Consider the following 19390-nt stretch of genomic DNA (forward strand, 5'->3'; position numbering starts at 1 on the left):
TGTGTTCGTAACCTGTATCCCGTGCCTCTGGCCCTTACCGTGGCCATACCTGCCTCTACTGCTCCATCTGGCACGTGATCCACACCCCTGCTCCCCACCTCGGCCTCCCCACTGGGCGGGAATTGAAGACTGTCCCCAACCATGCTTACTGCCATCCCCTTGTGGCCCAACTCGACGCCTCCATCTGGCTTCACTGCTCTTTATCTTAGGCCATTCCCTCCTAGGCTCCCCCACCCCTCCCCGCCTTCATTCCAGAGCCTCTATGGCTCTTCCTGCCTTTCTGAGTCCTCCCCACTCTTATCCCTGTCCTGTCCCCTCTGTCTACCCCAGGGTCAGTCCGTGCCCTGCCTGCCTCCCTCGCTGTGCCCTCTGCCTGGGCCTTCGCACCCACCTCCAGGACTTCTCTTTGGTTCCTGGTCAGTGCCACCAGCTGGCCTCTGCTGAGCTGCAGACCCACGAGCAGGCTGCCTGCAGCACCCCATGCCCCCCAGCACCTCATGCCCAGCCTGTTCACAGCTGACTCATTGCCCTACCTGTTCTCTAGGACTTCCCACCTTTGCCAACAACCAAGGTTTCTTCTACCTTGGGAAACAGCGTAGATGGATCCCAGGGGTTTGGGTGGGGAGGGGAGGAGTGGGAGGCATAATGAGGTTTGTGTGGATGTCAAGGATGAGGCCCACCTCAAAGGAGCTGTGCTGTGCCTAGGGCTCTCTTCCTGAAGCCCAAATAGGAGCACATTGCCCCCGTGCTCGGCCCCCCACTCTGCCCCCTTCTTTCCCACCTCTCCTCCTTCACTCCTGGTGTCCTCTGCTTCCGTCTCACCCACGTCATCCCTGTTGCCTGGTGAGTGAGGGGTTTTGCCTGTCCTGTGTCTTTCCTTAGCCTATTCTTGGTACCTACCTAGAATGTCCTGGGGGGTCGATCAATGTTGAAGTCATTGAAAAGATGTCAAAGGCCAAGCTTTGTTGCTTGAGGCACATGAAGGGATCTAAGCACAGAAGGTCCTATTGCTGGGGCCTGTCAGTGTCTCTCGTGGGTCCAGTGAATGCCAGAAACCTACAGGCCGCATTCCATCCCAATGCCTCCCTCCCAAACATCAACCAGGAAAATGCTTCCCTCACAGCCTGAAAGTCCTAACCTGGGTAAGTCCAAGTTGAATCTCACAGTGAACTTTTGCTCCCAGACAGGTAGGATAACCTCTGGGGAGCATGTATGTGCAGATGGGGTGAAGGTAAGAAGAGGAGGCATTTTTTCTTTTTTTGCCCCACCAGGGGTGGAGGAACGGGTAAACTCCTTCTCTCTCACTTGGTGGGGGAGGGGATGCAGGAAAATCACAGCAGAGCACCCCTGTCATCCCCATAAAGGGCTGGAAAGGACTCGAGGAAGCCTGCCCATCTTCCCGGGCCAGGCCTGCAGGGGGCGGGGCGGGAGTCCCCGCGGCACTCCCATCCATGCCCCATGTTGTGCCTCGCCCCGCAGACGGTAAATATTGGTGTTGTGACTTCATTAATAAAGGCTTCTGTGAGCCTGAAAAACATGGAATCAGGATGAACTATTTTCTGAGCTGTGGACTTGCCAGGTTTGCTAATTTGGGAGTTTTTGGGCCCTCTCCAGGGAACAAACCAAAGTCTCTCTCGAAGAGACACAGATGCAGCGGGAAGGGGAGAAGCAGCGAGGAGTGATGCTCCCTTCCCTCCCCCAACCACGCCTCCCCTCGGAGATCAGGGCCCTGCGGAGCTGAGGGCCAGGACGAGGCCTGCAGGCGGACAAGACCACTCAGCTAGGCCTTCCCGGGGCAAGTCGGCTCAGTCGCAGCCCTCGGTTGGGCTGGCCTCCCAGGGCCCACGGAGTTCCACAGGCTGAGCTACTGACAGCACCTCGAGAACCCCAGGGGCATGTGGCTGAGGTGGAGGGACGCGGGGAGCTGTCCTCAGGTCTGGTGGCCTATGCGGCGTGCCTCCCGCCCAGGGCATGATCTTGGCACGTCCCCTAGTCCATGGGACTTTCCAGGCCTGGTGCCTCTCGGGTCTCTGCAACCATGGTTGGGCTCCTCCCTACTGGTGCTGGGATCTCTTCCTGTGGGGCTTCGTGGAACCCTCACTCATAAACCGGGTTCTTCTGCCTGGGAGGGAGCTGGGCCGGGGTCCACAGGCCTCTCTGGGGGTGCTGTTCAGGGCAGCCCCCAGGGGAGGGGCAGGGAGGCCAGCAGGCTGAGCGGTGCAGGGCCCAGCCAGCTTTCCTGTCAGACAGGCGCTGCCAGTGCAGAGCCAGACATCGGGAACAGGTTTAACCAATTACCCGAGCGCCCCATCTGCTGTCTGGGGCGCGTGTGAGGGTGAGTGCGTGTGAGGGTGTCTGGGAGTGTCTGGTGGGGCTGTGGGCGTGCTGCATGTGACTGTGCCCACGGGGGCGTGTGTGGGCGTGTGGCTGCAGGTCCCAGTCGGCCCCCTTGTTTGTCAAAGACTGTGGCTCCTGGCTCCCGGTCCTCCCAGACGTCCTGAACCTCCTCGCAAAGCCTGAGGGTCTACACGGACCACCCATCTAACACCCCAACCCCTCACCCTCTTTGTCCCTCTCCACCACCCACTCTTCGGGCGAATCAGGGCCCAGCAGCCCACCTGCTTTCCCATCCCACGTTCAGATGTCCGTTCCTCTCAGACCACACGCTCTTTCCTGTCCCTCACACGATTTTCCTCTCCATCCCTGCTCTCACCTCGCGGGCCCCTCCATCCTCTGACATCCCCTGGTCCTGCCGTTCCTTAGTCGCGCCTGGAGAAACCACACACTTGCTTGAACCCGTTTTCCCACCTGCCCTGGCAGTTGAGTCTGTGAGACCATCGGACCAGTGAGCTACGTGGCGCCCCTCCGCTGAGATCTCACCCCATTTATAGGTCCATTCCTGTTCTCCATGGGGTGTCTCAAACCTCTCCCCGGGGTTCTCCCCCAAACCCCGTTCCTCCCTAACCCTCAGCAGAGGAACTCACTCCCATCTAGAAGCGCTAGAAGGGAGCACCTCCGGATCGGCCAGGGGCCCAGCAGAAAGGGATGGCCTCTTCAAATGGAGCACTTTGAGGAGAGTTAAATAGAGGAGAATCAACACCTTTTAGGAGCCCAACAAGAGGTGTTGCAGGACCCCAGGACTAGCAACAGTTGGGAACCCGTGTGGCCTGCAGGCCTTAAGAGGCCAAGCAAGCGCAGGAGCAAGCACCAGAGCCTAAGAGGACAGTTGGATGGAGGGGGCCCCAAACGAGCCACGGACTTTAGGGGCATGAGGCCCACAGACTGCAGGGGGTTCGGAGGGGAGAGCTCCAGACTCACTCTCCTCTGATCCCCCAGTCTCCTTCCGGTGACTCCCAATGGTGGGAGCCAGAGAGCAAGTCCGTATGAGTCAGCCTCCTGGGACGGACTGTGGGTGGAGACGGTTGCAGAGTGGCTCTGGAGGGGCCAGGGAAGCTAGCCTCCATGCCCCACCAGCTTCCCACCCTCAGACCCACACCTCCTGCATCCAATCTGTTCTCTCCTCTTGCCTCTTGTTACCACTCCCTGCCACCCTGGGGACCTCACTTCTGGGTGGTTCTTCCCCTTTCCTGCCTTTACACTCTCTTTCACTCCCGTCCTTTAGAGTGCTGACCTGCCCAAGTCTCCCTCCTAGCGCCCTCACTTAACCCCATGTCGTGCTGGCAGTCAGTGGGAGTCCCGCTAAGTTCTCACCCATGGAGATCTGTGCCCATGACCGCACTCCACTGAGACCACTCTCTCCAGGTCTTTCTAAGACACACCTTGGTCTTCATTCTCCTTCAACTCTCAGCATCTATTAAACACCCGGACAACCTCTCCCACTTGAAGCATGCTCATCTCTTGTCGTCTGGGATTCCACACTCCACTCATCTTCCTCTTTCTTCTTGTATTTGTCTGTTGGGGGTGCCACAACAAGCACCATAGACTGGGTGGCTTAAACAATGGGATTTTTTTTTCTCATAGTTCTAGAGGCTAGAAATCCAAGATTGCAGTGTCAGCAGGGTTGTTTTCTTCTGAAGGTTCTCTCTTTGGCTTTGGCCGTCTTCATGTTCACCTGGTGCTCTCCCTCTATGCGTGACGATGTTCGAATTTCCACTTCTTATAAGGACAGCAGTCATGCTGCTGAGATTTGGGCCCTTCCTAATTGATCTCATTTTAACTTAATTACCTCTTTAAGGATTGTACCTCCAAATGGAGTTGCATTCTGAGATATTGCAGGTTGGGACTTCAACGTACTGGGGAGACATAGTTCAGCCCACAACACCTTTCTTGGGGCTGAGCTTCTTTGCAGTCCTCACAGATGGGGACCCCTGGAGGTCCCGGCCCAGGTCTCCCTCTACGTACTGCCCTCATGGTTGCCTCTGTTCCTTTAGCTCCAGGTGAAAAGTGAAAGTGTTAGTTCCTCCGTAGTGTCTGATTCTTAGTGACCCCATGGATTGTAGCCCGCCAGGCCCCTCTGTCCATGGAGTTCTGCAGGCAAGAATACTGGAGTGGGTTGCCATTCCCTTCTCCAGGGGATCTTTCTGACCCAGGGATTGCACTCCGGTCTCCTACATTGGCAGGCGAATTCTTTACCGTCTGAGCCACCAGGGAATGAATAAATGGACAACATACCGATCTGCATCGATTGGGATTGGATACCCCGCCCTGCCTCCTGAGCTCCAGACAGGCAATCCCAGCTGACTTCTGGCGTCTTGACTTGGTTGTCTCATAGGAACCTCTAGAAACTTGTGGAACAGAATGCGTCATCTTCTCTGCAAGTTTGTTCTTTCTTCTCTGTCCTCAGCTCTGAGAAATGGCACCACCATCTATGTCCTCAACGAACAAAGCCAGGAAGCCAGGGCCATCTTGGACTGTCCTCTGCCATCCTTTCTGCATGAATCAGCAGGAGCTAAGTAGTCCTGAACCTCCTCACTTCTCTCCATCCCCATCCCATCACTTGGTCCAGGGTCCATCTTCCCTCACCTTGACTGATGCAGAGGTCTCTTCCCCGGTCTCCCCAGCACTCTTGCCTGTTCACACTACCCTCTGCTCTGTTGACGGCTGAATATCCACTTCCCTACTTAAAGCCTCTAGTGGCTCCGGCTGTCTTCGGCGTTGCAGCTGCCGGCTCACTGACATCTCCAGTGCTTCCTGCAACTAGCCTCTGGAAGAGAGTGAGGGTCCTGCTGCACTGTCCGTCCCTCTGCGTGCACACATGTGAGGAGGCTGAGAGCCAGCCCGGGCAGCCAGGGGCTGATGGCAGCCCCTTCCCTCATTTCCCCGCTAGATTTGTGTGGGGGTCTTCAAGGGGTGTCTGGTGCCTCTGTCTTGTCTGTACACCTTCTCTTTTCCCATGTGTTCTGTCCTTCCTTCTCTTCACCCCTCTGCAAGGCCCAGGGAACTGGAGCGAGATGGGGTCTCCAGATGCGAGCTCCGGCTGAGGAGCTGTCCTTGTCGAGATAGAGCCAGGCTCTGACCTTGGACAGGCTGCCAGCAGCTTCCTCGGAGTGGAACGCAAACCCTTCTGGGCTACTGCCTGAGAGACACGCCTGGTACTGAGGGAAGCACGGTCCTGGGGGGTGAGGCCTTTCAGGGAACGCTGAGTCTTTCCTCTTTGGGGAGCTAATCAAGGGCAGTGGGATGGGTGAGGTGGCAGGAACAGCAGCAGCTCTGGGGGACCGAGGGAAGCTCCATCCTGAAAATGAGGCTGGGCTCCCCAGGGCCTTGGGAAAGTGTCACTCATCACTGCTTTCCTCCGCTGGCACTCTGACTCTCCTCCTAACTGTGGCCTGAGTGGGAGGAGGGAGGCCCTAGGGGCCAGTGGGTGGGGATGGGGCCAGGGGAAGCCACATTCCTGAAGTGTCAATGATCTCTGGGCTGGGCAGAAGTTGAGCCCCCAAACTAGCTAAAAACAACAAACAGCTCCCAGGAGGGATTTGTGTCTGTCCTGAGAGTCAAGGATTTCCGTCCGGATGGCAGCCGTGGCCAGTGAGGCTCTTAGCAAATTCCCCAGAGGCCAGAAGGCCCCTGACCTAAAAGCATCACTTTGAGAACAGACCCCTCCCTCGTCCTTTTCCTCCTCCCACCCTCCTAGAGAGGCCCTGTGCCTAGGTAGGGGAGGCAGCAGCCCCTCTGACACCTGGGAGGTGTGTGGAATAGAGTCTGGGTGTGTTCCTCACCTGGTCTCTCCAATACTTACCCCAGTCCAGCAAGCAATGCTGTTCTTAACATTTTATAGGCTTAGCCACACCAAAGTGTTGCTGGAGATGTTCCATAAACACCTGACCGAATGAATGGGTGAATGGAGGAAGTGATCGGTTAGAAGTCACAGTCATGCTGAGGCCAAATTGGAGTCGGAACCCGGGGCTGCCGGACCATGAACCACACGTCCACTGCCTGGCAGGGGAGGCCGTCAGCTTCTCCCTGCAGAGGGCAGACGATGCTTGGAGGTCCCAGAGAAGAAGCCAGGCCTCACCTCCTCAGGAACCCTGGGAGCTGCCTGGAACTGGAGGAGCCAGAGCTGTCAGGAGGTGGCCAAGGCCTGGCCCTGGGGGACTGTGGAAGAGTCTGAAAGAGGCAGAGTTGCCAGGGATGGTACCATGCACAACACCCTCTGAAGAACCTCCTGGCCCCCAGGCATTCCAGAATGCATCCACCCACCTCCCGCCCCCCCCCCCTCCCCCCACAATGCCTCCCTCCTGTCTTCTGGCTATCAGCAGCTGAGGATCTACCAGAATCCCTTTTCTACTCATTTTCTTGCAGTGGGCCCTTAGTGGGTGCTCCATTCAGCACCCGCTTTGTAAAGGGTCCCTCGGCAGAGCTTCAACTCACCCCCTCGTCCAGCTCTCTGCCCTCTCCTGCTCCTCCATCCTTCTATCTCTCTTTCCCTATGGGCCTCCCAGCAGGCCTGACCCTCCTAGAGGATAGCTTTGCACCTTCCTCAGGGCCTTCCCACAAAATCCTCAGTCAGCTGTTGGCTGGTTGCCACTGTTTCCCCACCCCCACCCTTCCCACCTATAATTCACAAAGCCAAGCCCTGATGCCCTAAATCCATCATTTATTGGCCACAGCTCAGTAGTATTACAGAAATCACAGAGTTTGAGAAATTCTCTGAGAAGGTTAAAAAGACACTGCAGAGTACCCTGGGAGTGAACACAGCGTGTGTGCTGGTGCTTCACTCGCTCTGACCCAGGGCTGGAGAACCACCTTGCTGCCGTGCCCCGGCCCTTCCCCTCCCAGGCCGTCAGGACAGGAGACCCGCTGGCTCACAGTCAGGAACTGGAACGGGGTCGGTCGGTCATCTCGACGTGTTGGGCTTTCAGTCCCTGTGCTCTCAGATTACTCTCTGGGATGGCAGCAGGGTATCCCCAGGCCTGAGGGAATGTTTCAAGTGACCAGAGGAGGGTGGGCTGGGACATCAGGGCTCAAGAGTCCAGTGCCCTGGACTATGGCACAGCTGGGCCAGGCCCTGCCCTCAGTGGGTCCTGACTCAGCCTCCATTCCAGATATGAACCAATCTGCCCACGAGGCCTCTTGTCCTCTGGCCTCAGCAGAGTAGAGGATGGATGTTGACCAAAAGTTTACCCTCACGGTATTTAATGCAGCCAGACCAGGACTCAGCAGCATGGCCCCCTGAACCTCTGTCACTATTACACTGAGCTGTCAGGATCCTTTGCCACCCACCCCTCACTCCCCTCTCCCCAGGAGAAACCCCCTTAGCTCACATGAAATTGCATTGGGAGCATGGCCAGAAATCACCCAGGAGACGATGTAAGTAGTTTATGAGATGCCAAGGCCACAGGGCTCCCAGGGCTGGGGCACCAAGCACACAGACCGAGTTGGAAAGACCCCCGTCTCTGCCAGGGCCCGGGAGGGGATGGGAGAGGGGCCAGGGTGGGCAGTTTTGGTCCCAAGGTAAAGTGCAAAAGAACAAGACCCTGTGAGAGGTGGGGCAAGGTGAGTTTGAAGGAAGCTTTTCACGAGAGGCTCCAGACATGCCCAGCCCCGAGTCGGCAGCACATTCCCATTACAGGGGGATTAGCTGAAATCCTGCCCGTCCAGCACTGCTCACGCCCTCCATGCTTGTCTCCACCTTCCGCCTTTACTGATGGGCTGCTCCTTCGGAAGGTGGGGAGCCCTCAGAGCAGTATCCTGCAGAGCTAGCTGGGGGGCACCAGGGTCTGGCTGGGAGGAGAGAGCAGCAGGGGCTTCTGGGGGTACGCGGTGTCAATGCCTGTGGAAGGCCCACCTCACAACTGCCCTGCCCTAAAGACAGGAAGAGCTGCCCGTGGCCACACACTTTCTGCCCTGCAGGCTGCATAGCAAAGGCTGCACTCCAGCTACGGCCAGGTGAGGGATGCCTGGAGGCCAGGCTTCCTCTTTGTTTGGGCCTTTCAGACGGGGGTGTGGCAGGGGGGTTATCCTGTTCATCCTCACCGCAGGCCCTGCTTCCCTCTGCAAAGCTCCTGCAGAGCTCTCCCCTTTCCTGGCCTGCCAGTGGGAGCCCGCAGCAAGGGGCCTCGGAGACCTGTGCACAGTGAGAGGCACTCTGCCCCCTGCTTCAGAACTGTAAAGTGTTTGGCAAAGGTCAAGTGCTCCCAGGATGTTCACATACAGAAGGGCAAGGTTCCAGTGCTGAGGCCAACCGCTGGCCATTCCCGAAGGAGCCTGCCCCGTTCCCAGTCCAGTGTCCACATTGGGGATGTGCCTGGACTGCCCAGCAACTGAGCAGGACGGGCAAAGATGAAGTCTAGCTGAAAGAGCAGGTGGGAATGCCTCTGTACAGTCCTCTGGTTCCAGACTCAGTGAAGGGAGTAGACTTGTCCAAGGTCACACAGCCCATGAGTGCCAGAGCTGGGGCCTGCCGTTCCAGGGTTGCTCTCCGGTCGGCACCTAGAGGTCTGGGCTTTGGGCACAAGACCCTCCAGCTCTGGAAATGATGAGCTGGGTAGGTGACCCAGTGGCTGGAAACGACAGCAGGCAGCCCGGCTCCAGCCCCACCCTCAGCCCCAACACCCAGCTCCCAGCCTGTGCCTGGAAGGAAGACCTTCCCACAGAGGCCAGAGTGCAAGTACAGTTTCCGCCAAATACTGCTGCTTCTTAGGGCCTCCTGCCTGGAGCCGGAATCATCTCGGGTGTCAAACGGATGAGGGCTCCATGAAGGGTGACGACAGCCTCAGTGTGTCACTGGGCTTCATGCAGAGGAATTGGTTTTGCAGGAGAGGCGTGAATGAAGGCTGGCCACACTCAGAGCCAGCTGCCCAAGCAATCTCCCAGTGCCCCTTGACTTCCTGGGCCACTTCCTGAGGAACTTCCTCACAGCTGGTTCATCCGCCTGCCTCCCCTCCCCAGCCCAGGCAGCTATCGGGCCTGGCCTCAGTAGCATCTTAAATCCAGCAGCCCAGCCACCAGGACCACCAGCTCCCAGGCCTTCTCCTCCTCCCACCACCTGCTGCCTCTGGGCAGCGGTAACCAAGGCTTGATTCTAATTAAAAATAAAAAAGAAATCAAGTATAAAAGGATCCTAACCCTACCCCATGGGCACTCTACAATTTTTCAGCTTCACACATAATTGTGCTAAGTAGAGTTCTGACAACCCCACGTAAGGCCCAGAAATGCACTTGATTATTTTTTATAGTAAATGTGTCAGAATTCTTCTCCCTTATGTTAATTCGTGAATAGATTAGTCTCCCTAGCACTGTGGGGGGAGTGCTCCCCCAGGTGGCCTGGGACTGGGGGTGGGGGTCAGCGTGTCTCTCCCTGCAGGTGCAGCCCACAGGACTCCTTCCTTGCCCCCAACTCCGGGCCTGGACAGCGCTCTGTCCCCAGGCCGGCCGGCCGCTGCTCACAGTCCCTTGTTGTACACCACTGTCCGGCCGCTCGTGGCCCGGGCTATCTCAGGCTCTAATTGGCTTGTTTCGATCTGAGGAGAGAGTGAGAGCAGAAAGAGGAGAGGTGAGGGGACGGGAGGGAAGGGACAAGTGGGGAGCTCAGTGGTCAGGACCACCTGGTGCTGCCGCTTCTGCTTCTGCCCCCAGCCCCCAACCAGGGCCCACGCGTGCCGCCTCGTGACACATCTCCCTCTTTTCCTGTCCTGCTGGGGGGCTCACGACACCCCTTCCAGCCAAAGCTGTACCTCATCCGCTGCCAGCACGTCCGTGTAGGGGAAAGTCCTACCTCCTGAGTTCTCCGTCTCCCTCATCTCCAAGGACCTCGTCCCCAACAGTGCACAAAACACGCCCAGGCCACACCCTGGGCCTGGTCACCCCCAGGGCTGTTCCAGCCAAACTCAAATCCAAACCCCACCCTCTTGCACCCCTCCGTCCCCTGTCCCTCCAAGCACCCTCCTCACTCTCCTATCTGCTTCCAGACCACCGACCCCAGCCCCAGACTCTCTAGAGCTCTCTTCACATCCTCCCCTTCTAGCCTGGATGTGAGAGGCCACCACTTGAGCCTCTCCAAGCTGCAAGGCCCTTCTGGCCTGACTGGCAGAAGCAGCAGCTCAATCATGCATCTTACCTTCTCCCCACTTGAACCTGACCACCTAGCAGAGACTGCTTCAGCGTTCACTGTCCTTGACTTTGGCTGGACCCTCACAGTGGCCAGAAAATCCCCACCCCTGGGCCATATGGTTGGTCAGCTCCATCTCCCATTCTCCACAGAGGCCGCCTAAAGCCTCCTCTGCTCTCCTCAGCCACCCCGCCCTCAGCTGCCCACTCATCTTCCTACCTCGGAGTGAAAACAGAAGGCCTCACGAGGCACCCCTCAGCTTCTTGTCAGACCCGTGACCTACCTGTGTCCACACTCTGCTCCGGATCTGTCCTCCTGCTGCCCCACTGTGGCTATCCCTGCCCCCAGAGGACCCCACAGCGGAGACCACTCCCAGATGGCCCACCCTGTTGCCCACCTTTTCAGGGACTCCTGTTCATCAGCAGAGAACCTCCCATCTGATACGCCCCTGTACCCCGGGTCATGTTCCTGCTGCCACTGGGGCTCTCTCCCCCATAACAGCCACGCTTCTTTAAGGCGCTGCCCACTCCTTTAGGGGCAGCTCCAGCTCCTCACCTCCCACTGACTTCCCAACCCACAGCAAACCTGGCTTCTGTTTCCACTCTCCTCCACAAACGTCTTTCTCTCCAAGCTTACTGCCAGCTCCCTTTTTGTGACACCTACTGGACACGTCTCAGGGTCTCGGGGTCCTTCTTCCCTGCACACAGCTCCATAGCTACTTCTACTAGACCCATCTAGAACAGAACTGAATTCCTCGTCTCTTCCTCCCCGACCCCAGCTTCACACCACCGTCCAACAGTGCTCTGGCCAGGGACCCCGGGGACTTTCAGATCTCTACTTTCCTTCCCTCCCCTCACTGTCTCACCCCCTCCAGCCCCTCTTCCACCACAGCCAGGGTGAGCCTTCTCAGCAGCAAGTCCAATCATGCCTCTCTTTGTTATGAAAGGGCTCACCGCCACCACTGCCCTCAGGGACCCAGACCCTGCCTCCCACTAGCCACCCTGTCCGTGGGATTGGAGACACAGCACGCCTGCCTATCACAGTGCCTCAGACACGCTGGCTTATTCACACCCCAAGTCTTTGCCTGAGCTGCCCCTCTGCCTCTTCCTCGCCTGGCCAACTCTGATTCCCTGGACCTCCGCTCAGCTTCCAGGCCACCGCTTCAGCCATCTTCCCTCATCCAGGCTGGGTGTGGCCACCTCTCCAGCCCCACACTTGCCTCCCTCTGTACACTTGTCGTAGCACATGATTTGAGGCTGACTGCTTGCTCCTGCTCCTCTTCCCACGGTAGACCGCAAGCTCCACGAGGCAGCGAGAGCATGCTGCTGTGCGTCCTGCATCCTCAAGGCCGGGAGACGGTAGGTGCTCTCAAGTGTTGAGTCAATGAGTGGAAAGAAGAAAGGCAGAAAGTACTGGGAGGGCGGGGTCCCCTGGGAGTCCCCACAGCAGCTCGGATGTTGACCCACAGCTCTGGGGGCTGCGCCAGCGGGGATGCCGGAGCCCCTAAACCTGAGGGAGCCGGGAGGGAGGCACCACCTCCTCCGTGAGGAGCCCCGGCCTGACCCCTGCCTGACCCCCGCCCCGGGTTGAATCAGGAAGCACCAGCTGTTAAGTCAGCTCAGCTGAGCCTGGTCCCAGGTACCTGCTAGATATCAAGACATGGCAGCCCTGGGGAGCAGGCAGGAGGTGCCATAGCCTGGCCCAGCTTTCAGAGAACTCAGTCAGGTCTGAGGCCAGACAAGAGGGGATTCACTGTGGATTGCAACTGGCAGGGACCCTCTCCCTGTGGTCTCTGGTACCTCAATACACCGGCCACTTGAGAAGGCCAAAGAGACAAGAACCAGGCTCAGGGCCCAGGCCTCTTCCCCGCCCGCTCTCCTCAAACCACCTCCTCCCTGCACACCCTGCTGGCCTCCGAGTCCTCTCCACCCCACCAGCCCCCCTCGTCCCCATGCTGCCACTGACACAATGCACAGCGCCCACGCTTAAAAATCTAAATGCTTTTGAAAATGTTTAACCTAGTTAGACAAATTAGCAAAAATTTGTGCAAAACAATTTAGGTATTTAAAATATTCAATGTTTTTAAAAAACTGGAAAACTGTTCTTAGCTTTCAGCTGCAAAAACCAACAAAATATAACATCCCAGCAATCTTACCATGAGGTGTAACATAACCCTTCGGGAAAGCTGTTAAACAGCTACTGAGGCATCCTGGGAAATAGCACTTCATTTATTCAAATGCACATATGTCAGGCTTTTGCACCATATGTCATTCCAAGCTATTTACAGTAATAATTAAATCTTAATCAACGTTTAACCTCTGTAAAATGTTTGAAGAATCCTAATCACCCTTCAGACTGCACTAATGAAGGAGAAATATATAAACATAAAAGGAAAATGATGCATAGATATCACGCTGGAAAGAACAGTAATTGCAAAATTGTATTTCTTTTAAATATAATCAGTAAATGATGTAAAGTAAGCCAAGGAGTATTTTAAGTTAAGACATCTTGGATGTCAGAGGTGTGAGCAGCTAATTTTGTTCTGCTACCCATAACAGATGTAGCATATTTTATTTTAGTGCCATTATTAGCAACTTCCCATGCCGGCTTTCACTGAAGCACTGAGTCCCGCATTAAAATCCGAGAGGCTGCTCACCACCATGGTGGAGGACCGCGGGCCAGGGCCACAGCCTCCTCGGCCCGTTCCCTGGAGAGCGCTGGCCCTGGTGGAGACGAGACCTCATCCTCTAAGTGGAGCTGTCACAGGCCCAGGCGCCCCCCTCCAGCTTCCCACTGAGCTGAGGACAGCAGGTAGGAGGGGAGCAGGGGAAGAGCCGGCAATGGGAAGGCTGCGGGGGAGGGCGGTGGTCGAGGCCCTCAACTCAGGAGCAGGCACCTGCGGACAGATGGCATCTAAGGCTTTTCCTCTCATTTCAATTCAGTCAGCCCTTAAGTAGCAGATGCTTATGGCTGCCAACGCCATACACTGGGCTGGGCACCCAGAGATGGACAAGACCAGCCCGTGCCCTTGAGAAGCTTCAAGTCTAGGGGAGGAGTCAGACAGGAAAGCAGATGGATTCCAGAGAGACAAAGTGCCATGGCAACTGGGGAGGAGTTACCACGCACTGGGGGTTACCATGCGCTGATGAAAGAACGGGAAAGGAAGACTTCTCAGGGGAGGGAAGCCAGGAAGCAACGGGCGTTTTGATGAGAGAGGGCAGGAAAAGCTTGCTGGGGAAGAGAAAAGCATTAGCTGGCCAGCATGGCATGTTTGGTGTGGGCAACGGTGGACAGGTTGGAATGTGGAAGAAATGGAGGCGGAGCTGGGACAGGCAGGCCCTCACAGGCCACTGAAGATGTCAGCATTTTATCTGAGGGCAATAGGGAGCCATGCAAGGCTTCTGAGCAGGGGTGGTCCAAGATCCCCATCTTGCTGGTGGTGGTGGGATGGAGGAGTAAGTGAGGGGGCAGCTGCAGGCATCAGAGAAGGGTGCCAGGTCTTCCCCATGATGCCGCCAGTGGGGGCTGACGGGAGGGTGTGCGGGGATCCTTTCTGAAGACAAAAGCCACAGGATTTGATGACCAATTCCATGTGGGGGTGAGAGGGAGGTGTGCAGGATGACTGTGCGTTGGATGATTCCTAATTCTAGCTCGGGAGCCGGGGTGGCTGGTGACGCCATGCTCAGAGGCAGGGGAGTATGGGGGGCGGGTCGGAGTGGGAGTGTGGTAGGCTTGGGTCTCCCAGGTTGAGGAGCAGGGGAGGCAGGCAGGTCTTGGGGGTGGAGCTCTGGGCAGGGCCCTGGGCAGAAGAGTGAGCCCGGGATGGGAGAGCACAGTCGGAGCCCCGGAGTAGAGGAGCTTGCCCAGAAGAGCAGATGGCAGGGGAGGGCGCCAGGCCGAGGGAACAGGCGCATCGGAGGGGCGGGTGCAGGGAACAAGCCCACGATGGTGGCCTTGGGGATCCAGCCCAAGGAGCGGACACAGTGATGGAGGGCGCCACAGACAACAGCCAGCATGGACATCAGGCAAACAGAATGGCCCCGGCATGTCTTTGGTCTTGACAGAGGGATTTGGGTGGGATTTGGGTGGGATTTGGTGACCTCCTAGAATCCAGGAGGACTCCTAACCCTCACTTAGCCTCTCACTTCTATCACGGGCCAGTTCAACTGGTCGTTGGTTAAGGCCTCACCAGTTCTCTGACCTTAGCTGGGGCTTGAGCCAATGCCCCAGCATCTCCTGGACTCACGGATGCTGGGACCACTGGGGGCCCTCACCACTGGGCTTAGCAGGGGAGGCTGGGGCAGGGACCTCTGTGCTACCTACCCTTTGATGATCACCTCTCTGCAGTTGGTGGGGGGTGGGGGGGGTTGGGATGGGCCTAAATCTCCTCCACAGAATCATATCCAGGGCTGTGCTGGTGATTCAGGTACTGAGGGAGGGCAGCTAACCAGCTCCAGGGCCCCGAAGTAGAGACAGCAATGTGTTCTCTGGGGCTCCCCTTGGTTCACGTGCTACGTCAGCAGCAGAACAAATGGTGTGATGGCCACAGTGGCTCGCAGGTGGGTTGTGGATGGAGGGAGAGGCCAAGGCCCAGTGAGAGGAGTGAGTGTAGCAAGGAGAGGCCACTAGCATCAGCCCAGAAGACTAGAACCCCTGGGGAGGGGACCAAGAGCAGGGGCTTGACCACAGAGAAGCTCTGAAGGGCCTCCTCTGGGGAGAAGGTGACAAGGAGAAAGAAGGCTGGACAAGGAGTGGCCACAGGGAGAAGGGTGACCCAGTGCAAGCAGCCCAGGGGGCCTGCAGGAACCTATGGGTCCCTTCCTTCATCTGATAAACCCCTCCCCAAGAGCCTGTCTACCAGCAGCCCAGGCCTCGAGAGAAGGGACGTCTAGGATAGGGAGCCAGAGCCCTGGCTGAAGTGATCCAGCAGCACTGGCTGACGGTACCCCACCCCAGAACTGGGGGTGCCAAGAAGACACGGGTTGCTAGGGACGGCCCCGCTTTGCCTTGGGATGAGCAGTGCTGTCCTGCTCACACTCACGGACTGCCAGGCAGAACTGCACCCTGGCTCCCACAGCCTCATCCAGATGCCCTCCCCAGCTGAGGCCCCACCCTGGTCTCTAGACCCGGCTCAGACTCTGCTCCCCATGGAGCAGATAGCCCAGACTTCCAGCTGCATCTAAGGTCAGAGGCAGCAAGCAGGAAGCACCAGCCTCCGCGGAGTACCCCAGGCCCACTGGCCCCAGAGCACCCTGGAGCGGCCGGATGGGCTTCCTTGGTGGCGCTGGAAGGGTTAACCCTGAGCTATTCGCCTCTGTCTCCTGGCTCATCTTGGATGGGGGGCAGAGGCAGGAATGCATGTGGGGCCACCTCTGCCTCTGCAGCCTGGGAGCACACACACACCTGCAGCCCGCAGCCAGCGGATAGTTTACATATTTGAACCTGGAGCTAAGGTGCTGAGACATAAACAGGAAACTGGATCCCCGGTCTGTGCCCCATTCTCTGGGGCTTTTACCTACTACAAAGAAGTTCCTCCTCCTTGCCTTTCTTCTGGTGGCTTTTCTGCCTCCCTTTCAAAGGCGCTGGGCAGGGGGTGGGGTGATGCGCATGACCCTGTGACATGGCTCAAAGCTGCCTCCTGCTCCTGGTCAGGGTTCTGGGCCTCTGAAGGTCTGCAGGTGGTGGCGACATTGACACAGATCCAAAGCCCAAGCCGGCACCAACTTGTCCAACTCTGCCAAGCACGGAACCAACTTGCCCACTGGGCAGCTGCAAACCACCCTCTCTCACCAGGGTCGGGCAGACCTCAAGTCCTGCTTAGATATGCACACCCGGGCCTGAGCATCACCCTGAGCATTCTCAGGGGACAGGGGTGTTAGGCCAGGGCTGGGGAGCAGCTGGGGCCTGAGCCTAGATCCCTGGGTCAGGCCTCCAGTGGTGGCGCTGGGCCCCACTGCCTTCCCAATGAAAGTCAGACTCATCGACTGCACACTCGAGGCCTTCTGCCACCTTCTCCTGCCTCCTCACTCACCAACTCCTCTCCATCACATGTTCAGGCTTTGAGGCCTAATCCGCTAAGGCTGTCTGCCACCTCCAGGAAGCCTCCCCTGATCGTCTCAGACCAAATCCATTGCTGTTGCCTCTGGTACCCCTGGCACTTGTTTCATCTCCATCACACCCACAGCTACACACTGATCTGTACTCTTACCAGCTGTGAAACCCGGGGTCCCTCTCCCCACGTCTGTGTGAGCCATTCAGGGTAGTTTCAGTCACCCTGTGCATAGTCAGTCCTTGATAAAAGTTGAATCAAACTGAATTCCTCAAGTCCAGGGATCCTATGTTATATTTTCCATCCCCCCCACCCCCGCCAGGCGATGTGCATCCAGGTAATGGGCAGAGCCCCCTCCCCATTTGGACTCCTGAGGGGCCCCCTGGTGGGCCAATCTCAGAATCATTCTACCGCCTCCATCTTCTTCAGGTCTCAGTTTCCCCGTATGTGTGGTGGGGAGATTTTCTACTGTCCTGGGGCTGCGATGTGGATAATACCAAGAAATGGACGAGAGAACACTTTGGAGGCTAAGAAAACCTGCTTAAGGAAGGCAGGACTCCATGGTTATCCCACCACCAGCCTAGGTCTTGCTTGCCTGTGTCTCCTCACAGCTCACAGGACTGCGCCCTTGCTGTGGGCCAGGTACACCCTAAACTCTTCGCATATACTGACCCGTTTGATTGTCTCCACAAAAGCTTTGCATAACCAAGCCTCCTTCCTTCCTGGCCTTTATTTAGATAGGTGTTCTAGAAGGTCCTGGAAAGAACTGGGGAGGGATGGGCTGAGAGGTGGCCCTGCTGATGCCTGTCACCAGGGCACGTGTGTGCATGTTCATGCACGTGCTTGTGTGTGGGCTTGCGTGCACGCGCAGGTTTGGGGTGGGGGTGTGCAGAACAGGCAACATGACAGGTGGCGTTGGCGTTCCTGGGCTCTGAGCGGCTTTGCCATTCCCATCCATCCCTCCTGGGGGGTCCTGTGGGCAAACTCCAAGAAAGCAGCGGGCGGGGAGGCGGCAGATTTCTGATGGCAAAAATAGCCCACTTCAGAGTTCAATAGGGACTGATTAAAGCAGTAAAGGAGGAAAGCCCCAAACAAACATCTCCAAGCAAAGTAGGAAATGGATTTGAGATTGGAGGGGAGGAAACACCTCCTCTTGGAGATGGTCAATCTTGGTGGACTAAGAGGGACACGATACCCCCTAGACATCGCTCTGGCCTTGGGTCAGCCCTGGAAGAGTGGGAGAAGCAGGAAGCAGTCAAGTCAAGGTGAGCCCAGATAAGCCATGCTCTGCATTAGGTGTTGATAGATAGCACCAGTTCTTAGGATTAGTGATACCCGGAGACAGTACTACCATCCTGGGGAGGGAGCTGGGATGCAGGAAACATGTGACCAGAGTCTACACGTGTGGGGTGAGACAGATCCTAGTGGGGCTCATCAGGGAGGACTTCCTGGAGAAGGAACCTCCTCCAGAACAGCTTGCGTGCTAAGGTCGGTCGTGTCTGAGTCTTTGCAACCCTATGGACTGTAGCCCACCAGGCCCCTCTGTCCATGGGATTCTCCAGGCAAGAATATTGCAGTGGATTGCCATGCCCTCCTCCAAGGGATGTTCCTGACCCAGGGATCGAACCCATGTCTCTTACGTCTCCTGCTTTGGCAGGCAGATCCTTTACCACTAGTGCCACCTGGGAAGACCTGAATATGAACCTGAGCTCATTCCCAGCTCTTCTCCATTCTTGGTTGGGAATCCAAAGGCTTTCTCAGAGAAAAAGAGGCAAGCTAGGAGAGACATTTGCTTCTAGCAGGTCACAGCTTCCAGCCAAGCTGGTTGCTATCATTTTCTTCAGGGCTAGTGATGAGGAGAAAGATGGCGGAGGCTCTGGTACCCACTGGGGGTACCCACATTTTTTCCCATACAGGGATGGTGTGCCTCTTTGTTTCTTAACTTTGGAAGCTGGGAAGGGGACCTGGGAGGAGTAGGGGAGTGAGCAGGGGCATGGCTAAGCTTGACCTTCAAACACCTCATCTATAGCATGCATGTGACTTCTAAAAGCCAATCTCTGAGACCAGGGTGACTAGAGTGAGGACACGGGAGGGCCTGAGCTTCTGGTGCCCTGGACCCTCCAGGGCTGAGTTAAACAAGGGCTCAGCTGAGAGGGAGAGGCTGGGGGTTAGCAGGGCTGACAGGGGAGCTCTGAGCAGGAAGCCCTAGGGGGGCTCAGATGATGTCTTTTCTTCCTGTCAAGGTGTTTGGCAGAGCCTGGAGGGACAGAGGAGGGGTTCCCTGGTGAGGTGTCAGGGACCAACAAACCAACAATCAACAGTCAACAATCACAGGGCAACAACCCTCGCTGCTAGGGAACCAGACTCCTTGGCCCCACACAGACCCTGTGAAGCTGGTGCAGGGGAGAGACAGAGAGACGTGTACACACTCGGGAAGCCCCCAGCCCTACAGAGGCAGTCCAGCCACTCTTTCCCACCTCTATTGCTGCTGGGAGGGCTGAGGAGCTAAGTGAGGGTCCAGGGGCCCCAAGGTGTGTTCCAAGAAAGGTTTTGCCCATTTGCCACTCAGCACCATTCACAAGCCATGCCTGGCCCCAGAGGGTGGTGCACCCACAGTACCAGAGAAGCACCCTACGGTCAGCATCCGACTTAAGGTCCTGCAGCCCACCATCAGCTCTCCTGACTCCAGTACCAGGGCCCAGTTTCATGGGTTCACTTCCAGAATCCTAACGGACCGAACCAGGAGAAAGCTTACTTCCAACCCCTCATCTTGTGGCAAAGGAAACGGGGGTCCTGGGGTGAAGCCCAAACTCATACAGAGTTGAGGTGGGG

At 57.1% G+C, this 19390-nt stretch overlaps 1 protein-coding gene across 4 annotated transcripts in view; it reads right to left on the minus strand.

Annotated features, from left to right (window-relative positions):
* Nucleotides 1-9756: 9756 nt before the first annotated feature.
* SFXN5 (sideroflexin 5) overlaps nucleotides 9757-19390 on the minus strand; it is a 124621-nt gene continuing 114987 nt past the window's right edge. For all 4 annotated transcript variants that reach the window (XM_068966139.1, XM_068966152.1, XM_068966146.1 and 1 more), the window contains one exon: nucleotides 9757-9922. In XM_068966139.1, coding sequence (XP_068822240.1) covers nucleotides 9845-9922 — 78 coding nt within the window. In that variant the 3' untranslated portion in view covers nucleotides 9757-9844. The remainder of the gene's footprint in view (nucleotides 9923-19390) is intronic.

The sequence above is a fragment of the Capricornis sumatraensis genome, chromosome 1, assembly GCF_032405125.1.
Source record: "Capricornis sumatraensis isolate serow.1 chromosome 1, serow.2, whole genome shotgun sequence".
NCBI lineage: Eukaryota > Metazoa > Chordata > Mammalia > Artiodactyla > Bovidae > Capricornis > Capricornis sumatraensis.